Source organism: Rhinolophus sinicus, linkage group LG18 (genome assembly GCF_036562045.2).
Source record: "Rhinolophus sinicus isolate RSC01 linkage group LG18, ASM3656204v1, whole genome shotgun sequence".
NCBI lineage: Eukaryota > Metazoa > Chordata > Mammalia > Chiroptera > Rhinolophidae > Rhinolophus > Rhinolophus sinicus.
Window position 1 is genome coordinate 17,068,348 of NC_133767.1, and position 21,738 is coordinate 17,090,085.

Genomic DNA, 21,738 nt, shown 5'->3' on the forward strand with positions numbered 1-21,738 from the left:
GCGCGGTAACACGTGAATTCCCTGTTGTGACGCTCAGACACATCACTCGGAGTCTCTCGGCCTCACCAGCAGCCAAGGGTCCTTCTGTGTCGCCCACCATCTGCTGCGTGGGCGGGACTGTGAGGTGTGGGGCTGCGAGGGCGGGACTGCGGGGGGGGGGCAGTGAGGGGGGCGTGGTGGGCGGGGCCTCGGTGGGCGGGGCCAGGGCGGGGCCTGCAGGGCGCACCTCATGCCGGAAGCGAGCCGGCGCTGCAGAAGCCGAGATGCGTGTGCAGTAGGAAGTGACTCTTCCTGGCTGGGGTTGTAAGCGCTCCTCCCACCCCGCAGATGACGACTGGCAGCAGAGGAAGAGGCTGCTGCGCGCTGTGCGAGCGTCTGGGGTCTGCGCGGCACTAGCAGCGATGCCATTGCAAGCTCTACCGCCCACAGTGTGCGTGGTGATCAGACTATGGTGTTTAAAAGCTGTGACTTTGACACGATGGAAAACTATATCGTAACATTGAAACTACACAGGATTCCCTTCCTCTATCCCCCTGCAGGTTGCCTGGGTTAGAAAGGCAGAAAAGCAGCAATGTGTTTGTTTGTTTGCGGGGGGAGGCGCACAGGAGAAAAGGCATGGGGACTTCGCTCCCGTCCAGCTCCCCAGTCCCCCAGGAACCGTGGCCTTGCTCACAGACCTGCACGCTGAGGGCTGACTTTCTACACGCAGTTTTCCCTCAGCCTCCAATGCCCCCAGGACAAGCTTGAGAGGCGAGCATGTGTCACCGTCCCCACAGCCTCCACGACCCTGCTAGAATCCAGGAACAATACCCTGGGAGAGCTGCTTTTGATTCACTCTGAACCCTAGTTCTGCCCCTTCCCGATGGGCAATAGCGCAAAGCCAAGGCCTAGAAATTCCAGACCATTCCACCTGAGCCCTTCTACTTCCGCAGGTGGCTGGCGACTCCCTATCCTGGGAGCGCCTCACCACCCATTGTCCAGTGTAACCGGGAAGGGTGTGGCCTCTCCAGTCGGCCCAGATCTGCATCTCATTTCTGACTTCGCCACTTCGCATTTTCAGGACCTTGAGCAAATTACTTAACCTCTCTGAGCTCAAGGTTCTTCACTTGCAAAATGGGGTTACACCACCACTCCCACACAATATATGCATGTCCCTTGGCACCTTTAACCATAAATAAGCTAGATGATTTCACTATGTATTTCACTGGTGAGTCACTAAGCTTTAAGAAAAAGGAAGAAACCAAATAAAGTTCCCACATAACAAGTCAACTAAATGTTCAAAAAATCCCAAGAATGCCAAATGCCTTCTCTTTCACTTTTCTACAGCTCGCCGAGCAGCGCTGGGAAGAACGCTAGAAGGCACCACACCTTCCAGGCTCGTGTGTGTGGACATCATGGGTTTGGGGTTAGGTCCAGGATTCTAGCAGCAAAGCTTTTTTTTTTAATATCACATAGACCCCAATATATAAAACATACTCAGAGACTATGCTAACTTAGTGGGGAAGTAGGAGGGGGGCCCAAAGGCCTCTATACCCCCCAAATCAGCATGTGACACTCCACCAAGAAACCCTATGGGCCTACAGAGCATAGAACCCCCCACGCTAAGATACCACTGCACTGGAGGCCTCCAGCTTTATGATTTGGGTTCTACCAAGTCCAGAAAGTTGTCTTCAGGTAACAAATGGTTGCTGAAAGACTGATTTGTAAATACTCTCAGGCATCTTTCAACAGCAAGCCCCTCACCACCACACAGGGTCTTTACCACCTGACCCTGGGGGGGGGGAATCAAAGCCCTGCATCACAGGGCCCTGGCCTGCCCCCGAATTTCCCTGTCCCACACTCCCTCATCCAGTCTCCCTCCCCACCCTAAGCTTCAGCCAGACCCAACGTCTCACCTTCCCTCCACATAACCTTCCATGTCTTCACACATGCCATTTCCTCTATCTAGACTGCTCTGCTCTACCTGGAAAAGTCCTACCTATGCGTTAAGAACCCTTGAAAACGTCACCACCTCTGTGAAGCCTCCAGTTCCTCGCCCTCGCACGGCCAGTCACTCTCTGGCCTTCCTAACAGTGCACTGCACACAGTAAACTGAACTGGATTCCTTCCCGCTCACACAGCGCTGGCGAATGCATAACTTAGTACCACCTCCGTGGGAGATGACTTAGGTCGACCTACCAAAGTTTCAATGCACAGACAACTTCACCCAGTAAGTACATGCTTAGGGATTATTTTCCTCCGAAGGTTTTCGTGTAAAAAAATCTTCATGTCAACGCTCTTTGCAAAACAAAAGATTGGGAAGCACCTGAATTTCCATCAAAGCAAGATCAGTTGGGTACCGCATGCATACCCACCCCCTGGAATACGACGGCTGTGAAAACCAGTAAGGAAGCCCTACGCGTACACATACGAGGTGGGACACTTAAGATCACAAATCCTGGAAAAAGTGCTCCATACCTCACTGCTGAATATCATTGCTGAGTATCACTGCTGAATATCACTATGGTCGCCCCCAAAGGACTCCCCTTGGGAAGCTATGCACCGACGCCAGCGCCTAGTCCACCCTTCAAAGCAATTTGGGAACTCTTTTTCTGGAATGGCCATCAGAGCTGTTGTCATATTATCCTTGATGTCCTGAATGTCATCAAAATGTCTTCCTTTCAACATTTCCTTTATCTTTGGGTAAAGAAAGAAGTCATTGGGGGCCAGATCAGGTGAGTAGGGAGGGTGTTCCAATACAGTTATTTGTTTCCTGGCTAAAAACTCCCTCACAGACAGTGCCGTGTGAGCTGGAGCATTGTTGTGATGCGAGAGCTGTGAATTGTTGGTGTAAACTTCATATTGTTTTAACTTTTTCACGCAGCCTTTTCAGCACTTCCAAATAGTAAACTTGGTTCACTGCTTGTCCAGTCGGTACAAATTCATCATGAATAATCCCTCTGATCTCAAAAACGGTGAGCAACATGGGTGCCACAAGTTCATGAACTTAACTGTCAGGCCTCATCTGTATATATGCAACTGTGTCCAATATAAATGAAATGTTTTAAAAAGGCACAGAACAGTGTGACAGTGCATACAGTATGCTACCCATTCACAGAGACAGAGTGGGGAACAGGAAAAAACATATCTCTATGATACATACACAGACACACTTTTTTCCTAAACTGGTGACAGTGGTTGCCTCTAGGGAAGGGAATGGGGTTCTGGGGACAGGGCAAAGGAAAAAGGCTTCACTCTACACATTCTCTTGTATCACTTAAATTCTATACAATATTCATTTGTTTTGAAAAATGAGAAAGAGAAGAGAAAAGAGCAATTACCTGCCAATGTGCAGGTTTCCACAGTAGCCTGGGAACGCACAGGCAGACTACTTCCTATCTCTACACTCCCAGGGCCTAGCACACAGTAGGCCCTTAATAAATATCTGCTGCAGGAATTACTTTAACTCTTTCTCTGATACTAAGTGAGGCTGTAAACTCGTCACTCAATGGCGTTAACTTAAAAAGCTGCTATTTACTGAGTAACACCAGGCTCTGTCCTGAGGACGTGACGTCATTACCTCCTTTAATCCTCCCAACAATCCCATTGCACAGATGAGGAGACTGAGGTCCAGAGAGATTAAGTAATCTGTCCCTGGTCACACAGATGGGTAAGTGATAGAGCCAGGACTCACATGCGGATCCCAAAGTCCTGCTCTTACACACGAGGTTACACTATTCTTCACATACCCAGGAATGCACTGAAATCACGAAGCACTGACGTGCACTCCCCACTGAAAACCTGCTACAAACATCTCCTGTCCTTACCACTGAATCAAAAAAACTGGTGAAACAAAATGAGCTAGGCCACCGCCTATGTGGGGACTGAGGAATCCCTCTAATACAGTATCATCCGCCATTGTAAACACGTTTTATAGGAAATATCCAGAATAAGCAGAGCATGGAGACAGAAAGCAGAGACGTGGTTGCCAGTGTTTGGGGGGAGGGGCAAGTGGGGTTAACGGGTAAGGAGTTTCCTTTGGAGCCATGAAAAAGCTCCGGAACTACACAGAGTGGAAACAACTGCACAACATGGTGAATGTCCTTCAATGTCAGTGAATTGTACACTTTAAAATGGTCAATTTTATGTTATGTGTATTGGACCACAATAAAAAGACAAACCACCACCTTAAGACTGGAAAACAATATATTAACGCATCATTTCTGATACATGAAAGTAGGTATAAAGGACACGTAAGTAAGCATAAGGGACCGCTCTCCTATAAACAGACAAAAATAAAATCTAACTTGATAACTTTTCCGGAAAAAAAAAAGGTATTGATGAACAATGAAAAGCCATTTTTAGCCTATTAAATCTGCAACATTTTTCTTAAGACTACTCAATGCTGATGAGTGTATTTGTCTCCAGTTGGTAGGAAGAATAAATTGGCATAACCTTTCTGGAAAATATCTGATGACGTACCTTAAAAATGTTCACACTAAATCTAAAACTATTTTAACATAAAAGGTTTATTTTTTTAAAAAAATTTTCATACCCTTGAGCCCTTCTGGGAATCTAGCCTGAGGCAATTTTCTGAAATACAGAAAAAGCTTTTTGCAAACACATTAATCACATATTATTTACAATGGCAAAAAATGGAACAATCTAACTGCCCAAGAATCCATGTAACGCAATCTTATAAGCCACTGTAAATATTTATGAAGTATTTAATGATTTGGAAAACCACTTATGCTATAATGTTAAGTGGAAAAGGCAGGAAAAAAACTGCATTTACACTGGGATCTCAACCATGTTTAAAAAGTAAATACAAAAAAGACTAGAAGGAAACAAACCAAAATGTTATTAAAGGTTGAATCACATGGTGATCATTTCTTGTCCTTTTTATACTTATCAAATTCCACAGAGCCCCAAATACCTTCTACAATCAAGAATATGATAACTAAGCAAGGTCAGGAGGCGGCTTTCTGAGAAGCATCAGTGCCTATTTTAATTGCCAAAGTACTATAAGCAAGAAGGTGCAGAAACAGAGCTAACCTGTGAGCCACAATTCTTGGAAGGCTTGGCTGTTGCATTTTGGGGGGAATTGTTTGTTTGTTTGTTTTTAAATAAATCCCTATGGGAGAAGAGCATACAAGAACTCCCTGTACTATTTTTGCAGTGCTTCTGCAAGTCTCTAATTACCTCGAAGTAAGACATTTAAATGAAGTAAATCCTTGAGAGACCACTTAATTTGGCTTCCACTAAAAGCAATGCACAATGTGGATGAACAATCTCCTGGGCGGTAAGAAAGTGCACGGCTCCTTTCCCCAGGAATTAATAAATAAAAGCCTTCCCGGGAGGAGCTGCCCTCACAGAAATCACCTGTGCCGCCTGCTAGAAATCTTGCTCTTCAACATTTCAAAACCTTCATCTTCACAAACTCACCTAAACACAGAGCTTTCTTATTTTACCATAAATATCCACGGTTCCATCTGCCCCAAATGGCCCTTCTGCTTCCTCACTTCAGGCCCCGAACTCTTTTCCAGTGACTTCCCACTTCTATTTTGAAACCCAACTCAGCTGTCACCTCCTCTGGGAAGCCTTCCCTGACAGAGCACCCCCCATCCCCAATGTAGCCAGATTTTTATATTTAAGTGCAGTTGTACTCGTACAAGATTCTATTTCTGTATTTCTCCCTCAGCACGCTAATCATGTACTGATACGCACATCTCCTCATGCAGGCTTAGAAACTTCCAGAAGCTATAAACTTTCCCAAGGCACCCTTTCCCAAGCTTACATTCAATAGCTGTAAACCAGATGAATTCCCAATTATGTTGCCACCCGGCTGCAAGTACTCCCCCAAATTCACCAACAATGCCTCCTTCCAGCTCCCAATTTTCTATTTCAGTAAAGAATTACAAATGACACACCTCCCAGGGCATCGACTCACATGAGGAGTTAAATATGTTTTCAACTTTCTCTAAATAGTAAACAAGGTTTGCAAAGGCCCACACTCAGCCAGTCCTAGGAACTGCTTTCCTTTCTTTCTACACCTCGAGTATGGCAGGTCCAAGACACCAAACTTTAACATTCTACTCTCTGATTTACCCGTAACTGTTATTTGCTAACTAAGAGCTTTAACTTCCTCCTATCTTTTAATGTTGCATCACCAGTGCTCAGTTGGATTTCTCTGGGAGGTTACCGTCCATAAAGTAATGAAGATTTTTATAACGCACGAGTCACAGCCTTGGCAAGTGAAGACGCTGCAGGCTCCACTGAGCTGGGTGGGCTGGGCCCACTCACCAGCCAGCTAAGTGACAAGGCGGACAAAACAGCCAGTGATTTGTCGAAGGCTTTGACGGTTACTGACAAATCATCAAAAGACGAGTGTTAAACAGCCAGGGTCTACTGAGTATGCCAATCAAAGCTCTTTCATCTTCAGTCTGTTCCCCACTGAGGTATAAAGGGGACTCTTTGCCTCAAAATGTTTTCTTCTATCTCTCTGAGTTGTTTTCTCTTTATAGAAGTCTCTTCTGCAGATCCACCGGGACGTGAGTCTCCAGCACTTCTCCATACAGCCCTCCTGTCCAAGCTCAGCAGGCGCCGACCTGTTACCTCCACCGTGAAACGAGAGGGAGGCGGCGCCGTGTTCCTTAAAGATGACCCTGTGCCTGGATCTTCAACTGCCTTGTGAAGACAGAGAAGGAAGGCATGGAGGGATGGGAGCAAGGATATATACTGACTTGTAAACAAGCAGTGTTTAAGGTACAACCCAAGATTGTTAAGAAATGTCAGGTTTACAGAGAGCTGCTCCGACCTACGTACAGACCCAGCACGGGGCTTAACCAGGTGTAGGCTCTCTGTGCTCCTGGGGGAATTTCAGTGGAAACTGAGAGAAACCCTAAGCATGACTGGTAAACTCTCCACGGAAGCTACTTCATCCAGCCTTTAATAATCTAAATTCATACTCTGGTTCATAAACCCAATTAACAGAACCAGCAACAAGTGATTACCAGAAAAATACTTTCTCCAAGGTGAGCTCTACAACTTTCTGGCAATGTAATGTTTTCCTATAGTTAAACCTGTTCTTACGTTATGTTGTAACAAATAAACATGAAGCTGAGTCAGGAGGAATATATATCTTAACTGCAAGGATCATCAGAAAAAAGGTAAATAAATGTATCATAGTTCAGAAAACTACCAGAGTATATCTAGTTCCATCACCAAAAGAACCATTTTATTCAAGTCCACAATATTTGTCCACGTGAAATGTTAATGTTCGTATTCTGTCTAAAATCAGCAGCATGAAATTCATCAACCAACTGTGCAAGCTATTCCAAATCTCATTTCATCAACATTCTAAAATTATTCAGCCAAATTACAATTTAAAAAAAAACAACTGTTGACTGACCCAACAAAAAAAAGTGCAAAGATCAAATAAGGAATGGTCAGATGACATAGGAAAAAATACATACGGTAATAAAATATCACAAGATGGTCCACATCACTCGTAACTAAAGGGCTGCACATGTAATTCCTGCGATGCCATTTTCACCTTTCACGTTAAAATGTTTTAATGGTGTTAGCCAGAAGTTCAGGAAACAGAAACTATCCCGTTAGTGAGAGTACAAATTGATACGATACTTTTGTAGGAATGGCACTATCTACCAGAATTTTTCAATGCACGTATCACTTGCCCCATAATTCCACTTCTAGTCATTTATCCTACAATCACACAAAGTGGACAAATATATGTATATTCAGTGTGTTTCTTGGAGTACTGATGGTATCCACAGTAAACACTAGAAATCTAAAATAGCCAACATTAGGGAACCAGGTAAATATATGAAGGCAGGCACACCATGTTCCAGGGCAAAATGATAAAAGAATGAGCCAGGCTAAGAAGCATCAATGGAGTTACTGAACTTCAGCAAAATGGATTTCTGCCAGCAACTATGGCTGAGATAAAGGGAGAGCACTATGTGAATTAGACTAAACAAGTTTTTCCACACATCATTCAATGACAGATAACAATGAGAAATAGCTACAGACTTCTTAGGACAAGAATTGACACCCAGCCAGATTGCCATGCACGGGTAAGGACAACGGACAGATGTTTTCAAACATGAAATAATTCAGGAAATTAAGCAACTATGAACTCTTTTGAAAACAAACTATATCAGCTAATCAATGTTCAATGCATTATAAGGGTCAACAAAACACTCAATCCCAAATGGGGGAACAACATCTAGAAGAGCTGAGGGAAAGAGTAAACCCAAGAATTTCATACCTAGCCAACATGTCCTTTCAAGTACAGAGCCAGGCAGGCAAATGTTCTTAATTCACAAAATAAGGCACTCTTTTTAAAAACTGACAATAAAATCTAGCCAACAGGGAGATGAATCAAAGAATTCATATATGGAAAGACTACAGTTAAAAGAACCAGTGGGAAACACTGAATTCTTTAAAATGTAAAACTAGTACAAAATATTAAAGGAATTATGGGTATAGACCAGACTATGCTCTAAAGACACAAAATAAACAAGAGTAAAGAGGAGAAAGTGGAAGGAGTACAAATTTTCTTATTTTTCCTGTTATGAAGTATACTGATACTACCTAAAACTGAAACATGGGATATACATTTACATAAAATGCCATCATGTTAATATTTTTCATAATCTTTCCCCTTAACCTACATGGATTTATCAAGAACATTATTAAATTATTAAAGCAAAGATTTATTTAAAATTTGATAATTCCTTTTTCAGTTTCGTTTGTGGGTTTTTCGTGGGGTTTTTTTCTGCTATTAAATTCAAGTAAAATGAATAGACCTCAAGGGCATTACGCTTAGTGAAAAAAGTGAATCTGAAAAGGTTACATAAGGCAGATTATACTCATGTGTCATTCTCAAAATGACAAAACTCTGGAGATGGAGAACAGACTGGTGGCTGTTAGGAGAGCGGGAGGGGACTACAAACACAAAGAGCAAGGGGAAATTCTTTTGAGGTGATGGGACAGCTGTATTCCTTGACTGTGGTGGTAGCTACATGAATCGATACATGGAGTAAATTAGAAACACACACACACACACATACACACACACACGAATGCAGATTAAAAACTGGGGAAAACTGAATAAGGTCTGCAGTTTAGTTAATAATTGCTATGTACTAAGGTCGATTTCCTGGTTTTGATGTTGCCCACACACAGCTACATAAGACTGGGGGGAATCTGGGAGAAGGTACATGGGACTCTGTACTCATTTCGCAACTTCCTGTGTGTACACATTTCAAAGCTCTTTTTTTTTTTTTAATGCAAGTGACAGTAAATTGATTTTTTTTTTTTTAAACTAGCATGAGTCAAAAAATCAGCACTTTTTTAATAAAAGTACTTAGATTAGGTGTCCACTCCCCTTATGGATGGCTGGATGGATAGAAACCAAGACATACAGAATGTTTGGATAATGTTAATCATAGTTTAGGGTAGAGGATATGGGGCGATTTCTTTTTCTGCCATGTCCTTTGTATCTTTTGATACAGCTTGATTTCTTTAATAAGCACATGTCATTTTTTAAAAAATTATCCAGTTGTTACTCTAGAAAAAAATCTTTGCAGTCTGATTATCAGCCAATTTAGAAAACAGTGATTTTTTTTTCCCCAGCTGCATTTAGCTATTAAATACCTTCAGCATTTCAGGGAGTCTGAGACCAGAGATCTTTCTCATTATAAGCTTCATATAAAACAGCAGCAGGCGGCTTGAATGTAAGTGAACCATCGCTAAGCCTAACAGGCTGAACTGAAACGCATACAGACATGAAGCAACTGGTCCTCAGTTTTAGAAAGTGAGGGTGAGGTGAGAGCAGGGTGTGCCAGAGAAGAGATCTAACAGGCAGTCAGATACTGGACGGGTACCTGATAAAAGGCCAGGACTGAGGGGAAAACGTGCAATTGTAAGACTGGGTATTATTATTATTATTTTGGTGAGAACATCGCCACACGCAGCTGTTTGTGCCTCTTCCTTCAGCTCCTCCACTAGGCTGGCACTTCCTGTAAGGCACTGGGATCTACGTATGGAAGCTGCTTCAGAAGCCTACTGGTGGGACGGATTTTTAGCAGGCCCATCATCAGGGGGAAGAGAAAGGAGGAGCTGCTACTGCAGAGGTAATCAGACGGCGTCAACTAATGCTCTGAGCATGGTCTGCAGTGTTCCCGGTCCACGGCAAAGCAAGTACAGAAACCGCGAGTATTTGGACTGTTCTATCAGGCTGGCCTTGCCCTAGCACCCAACTTCATGTGTCACATACAGTAACACCAACTCTGGGACTGGATTTGGAAGGACGTTTTGCATTTCATCTTGCTAACAATTCATTTTTATTGCCTTCCACTAAAGCACTGGCCCATGATGCATTGAAAAACATCAATAAAAGACAACTAGTTCTTTACCATAAAAACCAAGCAACCGTCCTTTCTGTCGATGTCCTGTAACGTGGTCCAGCTACGTCTGCGCCCACAAGAGTCATACTTTTCTATCACAGTAGAGGAGATGCAGAAATACCTATTTTCTCTTTTGTTATCAGCAAACTTTGACCATCTTGCTCTGTCTACGATGAGGTAAATTTTGCAAATGTTAAGGTTAGATGACTAGATGTGCTGTTTTTCCTGAAACAGTACTTCCAATGGACTACATTTCAACTGGAATACACACGCCCATGTAAATGTGTACAAGCTTAAGAAAACACCTAGTAATGGGGGGGGGAAGGGCTGTAGGTCTGAATCCTGCCTGTCAACTTGCTATGTAATTTTGGAGAAGCTACTCCCTGAACCTGTGTCTTCATCTCCCTCAGCTGTAAAATGGGAACAGGTACTAGTAACACCTTCCTTGTCGGGTGGCTGTAAGCTATTAAATGACGTGCGGACAGTGTGCATTCCACGAGAGCCCCCAACAACGGCCGGCACCCTGTAATTAGGAGACATGCACAGGCGTTTTTCTCTCCCCCTGAACCCCAGCTTCCTTCCCTTCCCATGAGCCTCTTTCACCTCCCTCACTTCTCTCCGCCTGTGGGCTTCCTCGGTCAGTATCCTCAAGTCCCCCACCTTCCCCGCCCCACGAGCAGTGGTCCCCCAGCACTCCTCCCAGCACATCTGTCACCTACACAGCAGTTGTTCCAACAACTCCCCTTGCTCACCTACTCCACACCTCCACCTGCCCAGGGGAAAAACACCTGAGCTTGTGAGCTGCCATGGGCTTTGGGAAAACAGGCTGTTCAGCTGTGTTCATACTGTTTCAATCTTACCACCCTCTAAACACTACTACCATCAGTCAGTAACTGCAAGGGCTGATCTTGACTCTCTTGGATTTATTTTCACACCTGACTCTCAATGACCTAAGTATGCAGAGTGAGACTCATTCTAATGTGGACTCGAGACAGCTAATCCCTCCGCCAGTGAGAGGAAGGATGCAAGTTTCACACTTTACTCTTCAAACTTCTGAATTGTTTGACACTTACTATAAGAATAAGGTCTGTAATTCCTATATCATAAAAACAAATAAACCAAAATAATAAAAGCAAAAAAAAGGCCGAACTATAGTCAAAGATGAGAAATGTGAAACTAGTGCTTTCCATTACTCTGCTGTCATAAACGACCATGGTCTGACGACAGTGGGGACCCTCTGTCCAGAGTGATTTGAGGTCACGGGGTACGATCACATCCGAGTTCCACGAGGTAGCTCTGGCAGGAATACACAAGACGACAGTGAAATCAAAACACAGTGAAATGGAGACAGTGACACCGACCACAGCAAAGGGAAAGGCCAGGGTCAGGACACACGCAAGTTAGCAGCAACGCCACCAGGTCTGGGGGAGGGGGGAGGGGGACCTGAAGGGGGACCTGAAGGGGAAGTTAAAGATGACTCAGGTCTATCACTGGAGCGTCTTGTGAATAAGGTCACGAACAGAACTAGGGCATGGGGGAAGGAGCGCTAACCTGAGGGGAAGGTGATGGATTTGGTTCAGACATGTTAATTTGATGTCTACGGGACACTCAGGTGGGGGGACACTCAGGTGGGTGTCGAAGGCTGGAGAGGGAGGCGGAGTTCTCACGAGCACACCGGTCAAAGCCATGAGAAAGAAGATCAAGGGAGACTGAACCAAGAGACCAATACCACGGAAGCCAAGGGAGCCAAGGGAAAAAAAGGATTTCAGGAAAAGAAAAGGAGACAGGTGGTTGCAAAAGGAAAAGTCCGATGGCATAAGGACGGAAAAGAGGCTCAGAAGAGGTGCTTCCTACTGGAGTCTGCACACAGTGGCTACAGGTGACCTTGAAACGTAGTGAAGACAAGACGTCAGCCTGCAACGGCTGCAGAATGAACCTGAGGGGTGGGCAAGGCAACAAGTCTGGAAAAGGAGGCAGAGCGGCTGCTGCACGGTCGGGATTCCCTCCCTTCACCCCAGGCTGCGCTGGGCTGTGGTGGACACGGCACGGCCGCCATCCAAACACCTACAACCGTCAAGACCCTTGCCTTGCCTTGCCCGATGCCGGTGACTTGGTCTCCACAGCAGCAACTGCCCCCTCCCTACAGACAGCGCCCACGCCCTTACGTCATCAGCACACAGCCCGTCGCCTATCTTCTTCCTGTCAAGTTCTTTACCTGTCGTCTCTTCCATTCCCATCAAATCCAAATCCAGTTCATTCAAATTTCCCACTATTCCCAAGTGAGAGGCTTCCAAAATCAGGTTGAGCTTTCCCCTTTTCATCAGCCCCTGAATCTGGAATCAGTCGGTTTTAAGTGACACCTGTCTCCCTCTTCCTCTCCATTCTTAATTCCACACCCAAAACAGGCCTTTGGCACATCCAGCCAGGCCTGGTGTCACACCTGGCTTCTCACACCAACCTACCCTACACATGACAGATCAATGAAGTTTCCTTTAAGGGAAGACCAGCCAAACATGAAAGCCCAGCTGCCTAGAGCTAGTCCTGGAGGGCCCTCCACAAACTACCTTTGCAGCTTTCGCTCCAACTGCTTCTTCACAGGAACCTCCACCGTGGCCAGGCCAGTCTCTCCTAACGTTACATTTTCAGTCACACCCTTCTCTCCTGACATATCCTCCCTGCAGGTTCTATTCATCACAGGGAACCTAGCTTCCCCCTCTGTCTACAGCCCCCTTGGGACACCCAAGACCTCCTACTACAATTTAACTGTCTACTAGCCAGGACCTGTTCTACACGCCTGGGATACATTAAACAAAGCAAAGATCCCTAGCTTTATGGAGTTAATATTTTAGTGGCAGGAGATAACAAAATTAGATTTCCTAAATGACATTAAGTATATAAAATGGTTACACACTGTAAATGCTATAAAAAGAAGGAAGCCAGGACATGAAGTCCTGGGCGCCGTGGAGTGGGCTGACGCTTTTAAACAGCATGGTAAGGACAGGCCTCGTGGGGAAGGTGACTCTTGAGAAGGCCTGCAGAAGGTCAAACTTGTCGCTTAGGGAAAAGCGCCGTCCCAGCAGAGGCAACCGCGAGGCAGGAACACACCTGAAATGGGGAGAACTGCCAGGAGGCCAGGGGAGCTGAATGGAGCGAGCCAAGGGAGGGTAGCAGACGGGTTCAGAGTGTAGCCACGGGCCAGAATGTGGAGTGCACGGTGGCTCGTGCCGTGGCCTTCGCTCTAAGTGAGATGAGGAGCCACGGGAACAAAGACATGACCTGCCTTCAGCTTTCAAAGAATCACTGAGGCCACTATGTTGAAAACAGTCTCGAAAGGGGCCAGGTCAGAAGCTAGAACAGTCAGGAGGCAGCCGTGGTAAGGCAGGCAAGGTCTGAACCAGAGTGGCCACAGCGGAGGGAATAAGAAAGTGATACAGCCCTGGCCACGCTTTGAAGGTAGGAAACAATCATCTTTCCCGATACAACCAGACGTGGGGAGTGAGAGAAAGAAAGGTCCCGGATGACTTCTAAGTGGCTGGCACAGCAGCTGAAGGATGGCGCTGCCCTCCAATGAGATAGAGACGGCTGTGGGCAGAGGAGACGTAGAGGGAACCAGGAAACACGCTGTGACGTGTTACCTTCGAAGTGCCTGACAAACAAGCTGGCATGTCCAGTAGCAGCTGGATACGTGAGAACTGCATCTGAGGAGAGAGGCCTGGACCGGGCACCCCCCACCCACCTGTTCAGAGATTCAGGGGGGTGGGGGGGACCAAAAGCGCTTCTCAGAGTCCTGGATACCAAGAGGAGACTCGGGGAAGAGGGCGCGCCCCATGCCCCACACGTGCAGAGCTCCTGACAGACCACCTAAGGGGAGGACAGAGAAGCAACCACCGCATTGAGCAAACGTGGCAGGAGGGCCCTTGACAAGTGAACTTCAGAGAGAACCAAGGGAGACCCCTTAGAGACCACTCTTACCTAGTTTCCGTGTAAAGGGGAACAAGGAAATACAGCAGCTGCTGGCAAGGAAAGTCGGGGTGAAAGTATTTACGAGGAGAAAAAGGCCATGTCAGTAGCACATGCGCATGTGTATATGCACAGGACGCCCTAAAAGGCCGAAACACTCAGTGTGAATTCCTTTCTTTACTCTCCCTTCACACCTCACTTTCTATTATCTTCGCTGATGTGTATCTGATCTTAACGACCAGCAAACAACTTTCACTTGGAAAAGGCCCTGTTTTCCTGTGTCCAACTACTCTCAAACTCTTCCTAATCCTTCGGGACTCAAAACCCCTCCGGGGAAGCCTCCCCAGCCTCACCTCATCAACCTCCCCCGGCAATGCTAACTTTGTGCCAGCGCATTCTTCTGCTGTCACCCTTCTCACAGTCCCTTGTAATTATCAGAATATACGTCCCATCTTCCTTAAACTGTCACAAGTGTAACTTTCCCAAAAGCTGTTGAAGTCATTTCATGGTATGTCACCAGTCTCCCCTCTACCTCTAATCATGTGACTGACCACGGGCCCTCTGAGGAAGCTGGACCTTTCCCTGCCACCCCCTGTACCACCATGGCTCCTTCAAATGCCCCCACACGGTGGGCACCCCGGAACACCTCTGATGAACAAGTGGCTGAGACACCTGAGCGGCCAAACCTAAGGTCGGGTTCTGCCTCCATTATAGGGACCCCTGGCAGAGGGTGACATTCAAAAATGAGAAGTCTCTGTAACCAAAGCAATTTTCTCAGCAACTGAAAAATGTAAGCCAGGGCTGAAGTTTCCACAAAATTTCCATAATAATCATTTAATATGAAGTGACAACTTTTCAGAGAGGTAACACCTCTAAGAGGGTACAGCACTCATGAACTCATGGGGATTCAATCCAAAATGATGATCTAATCCAATGCAGCTCCAGCAGAGCTGTTCTAGCAATTCTGCACTGCAACTACAAGTCTTTTTTAATTCATTCTAAGATCCTCCCTCCTCCTAGAGGGACAGTTTGAAGGAACCCGCATGCTCCCAGCCCCCATCACTGTCTATCTCAGAACCAAACAAAATAAGTTGGATGACATTCCCGATCACCTTCACGTGAGGCGACACAGGTACTGCAGAGGGCACCGTGGGGCCACACGCGTGTTAGACAGGCGTCACACAGCACGTCTGCTCATCTCCCCCTCCCACAGTAACTGCAATAACGTCACTGAGCAGGTGGGTGAGGTTACCTGATACTGAAGGACTTGAAGAAAAATGAATACATGAAGAACTGGATTATAACAGATACTAAATAAACTGTAGTTTTATCATGTTACACCATTTTCGCCGTATTAGAGTTGAAGTTTTAAAAAGAAGTTATTACAAAGGCTCAAACATATGCTAACTAATACTCTTAAAAGTAAGAACATTGTCAGTAAGAAATGGAAAGGAAAAAGCTGTGACTCCCCTCCTGTAAGATACAAACCAGGCAATGGCTTCCTTGCATTTGGGGGACAAGGCCCGCCCGGCCCACACCCCTGACCCTGGGACACCCACAGATGAACCCCTCGTATCAGTGACACAGAGAGGACACGATTAGACGGTCCTGTTCACCACACATCTACTGTGGTCATCCCTTTATGTTTAAATATGTGACTCAAACTTATTTCAAAAAAAAAAACATACGTGATCATGAAATCAATTACTTTACAATAGCTCAAAGGTGGCCGTTTCACAGTAATGCTCCCGATTGCCAACGAAAATGACACCTGAATACGAGGTTGCTTGGCTAGCTCAGTGATAACTAGTAACATTCTGCCCAGGGGGCCCAAAGCTCCCTGAAGGGAAGACTGTACCTGTTCATCTGACTTTCTCTAGGGACGGGTACATAGTGACTATTTAAAAGTCATTGAAAGATGTGCACCCCTGTTCACAGCAGGATTACTCACAGTGGCCAAAAGGTGGAAGTAACCCAGGTGTCCATCAACAGATAAACGGATAAACAAAATGTGTGTACACACAATGGAGGATTATTCAGCCTTAAAAAGGAAGGAAATTCTGACATATGCTACAACACGGATGAACCTCAAGGACACTAACAGAGTGAGAAAAAGCCAGTCACAAACACACACGGCAGGAGTCCACTAATGAGGAACCTAGAGTCGTCAAGTTCATAGAGACAGAAAGTGGGATAGTGGGTGCCAGGGATGGGGAGAAGGGAATGGGAGGTAGTGTTTAATAGGTACCGTTTCAGTTTTGCAAGATGAAAAAAGTTCTGGAGATGGACGCACACCTCTAATCGTGTGACTGTACTTAAAGCTACAAAACTGTACGCCAAAAATGGTTGCAATGGTAAATTTCAGGTTGTGCGGATTTCAGTTTAAAAAAAATTCACTGAAAGAATAAATGAAGGAATACTCAGTACTATTTTCATCACTCACTAAAGGTTCTATTTCATATCTATGGACTATTCATTAGAGAATTCCTAGTTCCCCATCTTATAGATGGGGCTACAGGGACGCAGACAGCTTCAATGACCTGCCACTAAATGGTGTGGCCTATCTAACTGGTTGTAAGTAAGCCAAGCCCCATGAAGTCAAGGGCTATGCCTCTGGTCTTCTTTCAAGCCCAGAACCTGAACACAACAGCCACAGGCCCCTTCAACGTTCTGAAAATGCCACTGGCCTCAACATCTTTATCACAGATGTCGCTGTGTCCCTTTTTCAACTAAACCACTAATTTAACGGGGAAAATGGCCAGCCTTACGAAGAGTTTTGTCACTGGAGGTGCTCAAACACAGACTGGGCCATTAACCACATCCCATGGCTTACTATGTGCCAAGGGCTGGGGCACAGAAAGCTTCAGACAACTTCTCCTTGGAGGCAGCTAAGTCTTCTGCAGTAGACGGGTAAGATTCAGAAACACCGACCGTAACAAAACACAAATGCTTAATACATAGATGAGAGTACACAAATCTAAGGGAGTCTGAGAGTGGCTTGGGTCAGAAAGACAAGTAGCTTCCAGCAGAGGCAGCTTCTGAACTGGATCTGGAAGGATGAATAGCTTTCCAGGCCCTGCCAGGGAAAAAGCCACAGCATGTAGCAGAAAGAACAGCAGACTGGGTTTCAAAAGAGCACCACTCCTTGTTTGCTATTACCTAGATAAGTGACCTCTGAAAATCACAAACCCCGTTTCCCCAAATACAAAGCCACAACAAGACCCCGACCAGCTCTGGGTGTTGCATCTAACAGGAGACCTGGAGTCAGACGGCCTGGGTTCCAATGGTGCCACTGTCACTTAAGAGTGACCTTGAGCTGGGTAATTAGTTGCTCTGTGCCTCAGTCTGCCCCCTTCCGAAGAGGGCTAGTGGGCTAATTAAACCGTACACGTCAATCCTCTAGCGCAGGGCCTGGCACTCAGCAAGCCCTCCCCAAACGACAGCTACTGTAACGACGAGCTCCACGGAAAGACAGGCAAACACCAGGCGCAAGGGTGGTGCCTGCCGCGCTTCCAGGTCCCTCCCAGGCCCGAGACATCCCTGGAGGGGGATGGGAGCCGAGCCGGGCAGCAAACCCCGCACGCATGTGTCACTGCCCTGCTCGGCACGCGCCTGTCCCCGCCCCAGGGAGAAGCGATGGCTCAGCAGTCCCAGGACCCGCTCCCGCCTCTCAGGCCGGGCACCCGGGGAGGGAAGGGAGTCGCACCCCACTTACCATGCTGGCAGGGGGAGGGGACGGCTCAGGTGAGCTGGCTCTCAGGCTTCGGACACGTCCCGCTCGCACAGTTCAGGTCATGGTCCCGGCAGGCTCGGGAAGTCCCCCGCCCAGGCCTCGAGCACCGCGTCCCCACCCGGGCCCCGCCGGGCCCCTCTAAAAAGAGCGCGGCCCCCCGGCCCGCCTCATCGGGGACCCCCGCAACAATTCATCAAGACGCACCCGCGCCTCCCCAAGGAAACTGCAAAAGCAGGAAGTGGGGCTCGGAAGCCGGCAAGGAGTGCAGGGGCTCGGGGGCCCCCTGCCCGGGCCCGACCCCCGAGGGGAGGCTGCGGGCCCAGGCAGGGACTCCCCGGCCTCCGCGTTCAGAAGCAGCCGCGGGCCGGGCCCCGAGGCACAAGGGGCGGAGGCTGAAGGAGCCTCGGAGGCGCAGCCCGAGGGGCCGGCTCAGGGCAGAGGCCGGGGGCCCGCGCTGTCCTCGCCGCCTCAGCCTACACGGCCGCCGCCGCCACCCTCTGGAGCATCCCTGCGCGCGTCAGTCCCGGAGCCGCCCGCTCGCGCCGCGCGGCCACCCCCGACCAACAGCCCCAACGCGCCGGAAGTGGCGAGCGCCCGGCGTAGCCCCACGGCACGGCCGCCGGCTGCGGCGCTGGAACCGGACCAATCCGGAATCGCGCGGGGGGCGGGGCACGTAGGGCGGGGCCGCACCTGACGGCTCCCGCTGGCCCCGCCCCTGCCCGGCCCCGCCCCCTGCGCCCGTCCACGCGGGCCGACGGCCATGTTGGTAAAGGGCGCCGGGCCTGCCATCTTAGTAAAGGGGCGCTTTCTCTTTCGCTTCCTGGGCTCATTCATGCCGCACGTGTTTAGGGAACGCCTCTTACGTGCCAGGCACCCGGCCTGCCTTCGCGCAGGTTCCGTCCATTCAGGGCACACACATTTCAGCCCTGCCGTGGCCCTGCAGGCGCTGCTACGGGTGCAAGGACGGGCAGCAAACGAGACTGCTGTAGTCCCGCCCTCGAGGAGGTAGGTTCGCCACAAGGAGAGAGCAAAGGAATACATTAACTGTAAGGAACGAGGCGTGCTGTGTTATGAACGCCACCCACACGCGTGTGCTGAGAACATGGAAAGGGGAGCTGGGAAATGTAAACCGGGACCTGACGGATTCAGGGCTGGGAAGCGTGATCCAACCGGAAGGGACAACTGCAGAGGTTCTGGGTTCTGAGACTGCAAACAATGGGGAGAGTCCGTTCCTATCCTCCAGCCCACTTTACTTGGAAAAGTGTTGATTTTAAGAGACAAGCCCTAGAAGCGCAGCGGCTGCCCAGGTGTGCCTGCTGCGTAGACTTGGAGCAAATCTGTAGAACCCAGTGGCTCTCAAACTCCAGCGTGAATCAGAACCACCTGGCAGGCCTGTTGAAATCAGATTGCCATCTAAACCCCATTCCCAGAATTTCTAACTCAGTGGGCCTCAGGTAGGGCCTAATTTACATTCCTAACAAGTTCCCAGGTGATACTAATGCTGCCACCAAGGGACCACACTTGGAGAACCGCTGATGTAACACAGGACCACAGAAAGCTTTCACGTAGTCTTTCAGCAAATGTTTATTCTTGCCCACTAAGTGACAACCTCTGTTCTGAGGATTCAGTGCTGAGCAAAACAGACACATTTGTGCCCTTACGAACAGAGAGGCAAATTATTTTTAAAGTATTATACAAAAAGTAATCCGTTGTAAGTATGATAAGAGCATGAAAGAAAAACACAATCCACCATGAGAGTTAATAGCCAAGGGATCTAAGCTAATCTTGAGGGGTGAGGTGGGGAGAGTGTCAGGAAGTGACATTTATTTAAGCTGTGGCCTGAAAGAAATGCTGCCATTTGCTAGGCAAAGAGAGGAGGCATAGAATATTCTAGAAACTGCAAGTACAAGAGAAGGTATCTGTGGGGGCAGAGCCCCAGAAAGTGGTTTCCAGGCTCTCGGCCTCACATAGACAGGTGCCTGGCTCAGGTAGTAAATGGCCATCAACTGTGATTGCATGGCCATCAGCTGTGGCTAGTTGGCCGTCAGCTGTAACCAGTGAGCCATTGGCCACTAATATAACTGCTGTGGCTACGCTCGCAGAGAGAAGGGAGAAGAGAGAGAGAAAAAGAACGGGGGCTAGCAAGAAGCTGGTGGCTGGGCTGGCAAGTGTGGATGGCAGTTTGCGGACAGTGTGGATCCAGCCTCCAGTGAGAGTATAGTGCCGCCAGAGAGAATATAGTGGTATGACTCCCCTACCTATGGCTCCGTGGGTGTTCCTTTTTGACCTCACCATATCCTGCGTTATGCGGGGAGGAGGAGCTGAGACCCCGCAGGCCTCCCTGCATGACAGTATCTCAGAAGGTAAGCAGATAACTCAGGACTGGGGCCGTTTCTTGGCTCAGTTTAGTGCTATGAACAAATGCTTTTAGATGAGAACTAAGGGTTGAATCCCAGCTCTTAGTGTTAGCTGAGGTCTGTTGAGCACGTTACTTTCAAAGTCTTGGTTTCCTCGCTGTGTACTTGGATGAAATAACAGAAACTCAACTCAGACTGAATTAGAGGTGTGTCTTTGGCTCAGGTAACTCCCATAGCTAGACATCCAGAGATAGGTCAGCTTCAGGCTTGGAGTGTTGGGAGCCCTGGATCCATCATTGCTCTAGGATTTTCTTGGCTCTGCTCTCCTCCCTGTCTTCAAGATGGCTGCTGGGAACAGCCAGGGCCATAAACTTCCCCATGCACCTCCAGCAAGAGAGAGCACCTTTTCTCACACCTTTTCTCAAGGCAGTAAGCTTTATCCTACTGGTCCTAATGGACGCAGGCCTGCCCATCCCTGAACTAGCTGCTGTGGAGGAGGATGGAACTGCTGTGATTGGCTTAGAGATCAACACCTGGAGTTGATTTCAATTCCCCAGAATAAAGTGGGTTTGGTGGAGTCACATGTCTGTTGCCAGGCTGGCGTGAAGATTAAATTTAATATACACAAAACACCTGGCGCATAAGGCATATAATAAATCACAACTATTATTAATTTTACTCCAGGGATTTTTGTCCAAGTCAACCAAATAACATTTTGTTATTAATATTAATCTCAATCCTGTCTATTCAAAACAAAAAAAAGATTTAAGGCTGCTATTACTTTTTGTTGGCACTGCAGGGACGTCCCCCACACACCTCCTCCTGCCCGTTCCTGCTGCTACTGCCTCGGTCTCATTCATTCAGTTACTCGTTCAACAAACTTTCAATGAGTTAGCATCAATTTGGTGCCCAGCCTTTTGCAAAAATGAAGAGTTCCAAATGAATAAGATTCAGGCAAATCGTGTACTGCCTCGTGGTAGAAATAGCCACCCAAACAATTATGGCTCGGTGTGCGAGGTGCTGTAATAGAGGTGTGTATCAACCTAAGCATACAAGTGAGGAGGGAGCAACTATGGGGGAAAAACCAATTGGAAGGCTGAACAAAGATGGTGACATTTCAACTAGGTCTTGATGGAAGAATTTAAGTTCACCTGACTGCTGCAGTCCGTACTCATCTTCCCGCTCCAAGCTATCGTCCATTGTGTCAAGACTCTTTCCACTGCAAGTGACAATGTTGAGACTCTAGAGTTGGGACTCTATCATAAAGAAAAAGGGG

The 21,738-nt window shown here is 47.4% G+C and overlaps 1 protein-coding gene across 2 annotated transcripts in view; it reads right to left on the minus strand.

The window, feature by feature from the left end:
• Positions 1 to 18,704, minus strand: part of XPO6 (exportin 6) — a 100,028-nt gene extending 81,324 nt beyond the window's left edge. The window contains exon 1 of one of the 2 annotated variants that reach the window (XM_019754694.2): positions 18,088 to 18,704. In XM_019754694.2, coding sequence (XP_019610253.2) covers positions 18,088 to 18,090 — 3 coding nt within the window. In that variant the 5' untranslated portion in view covers positions 18,091 to 18,704. The remainder of the gene's footprint in view (positions 1 to 18,087) is intronic. The other variant, XM_074322979.1, reaches the window with a different exon arrangement.
• Positions 18,705 to 21,738: the final 3,034 nt, after the last annotated feature.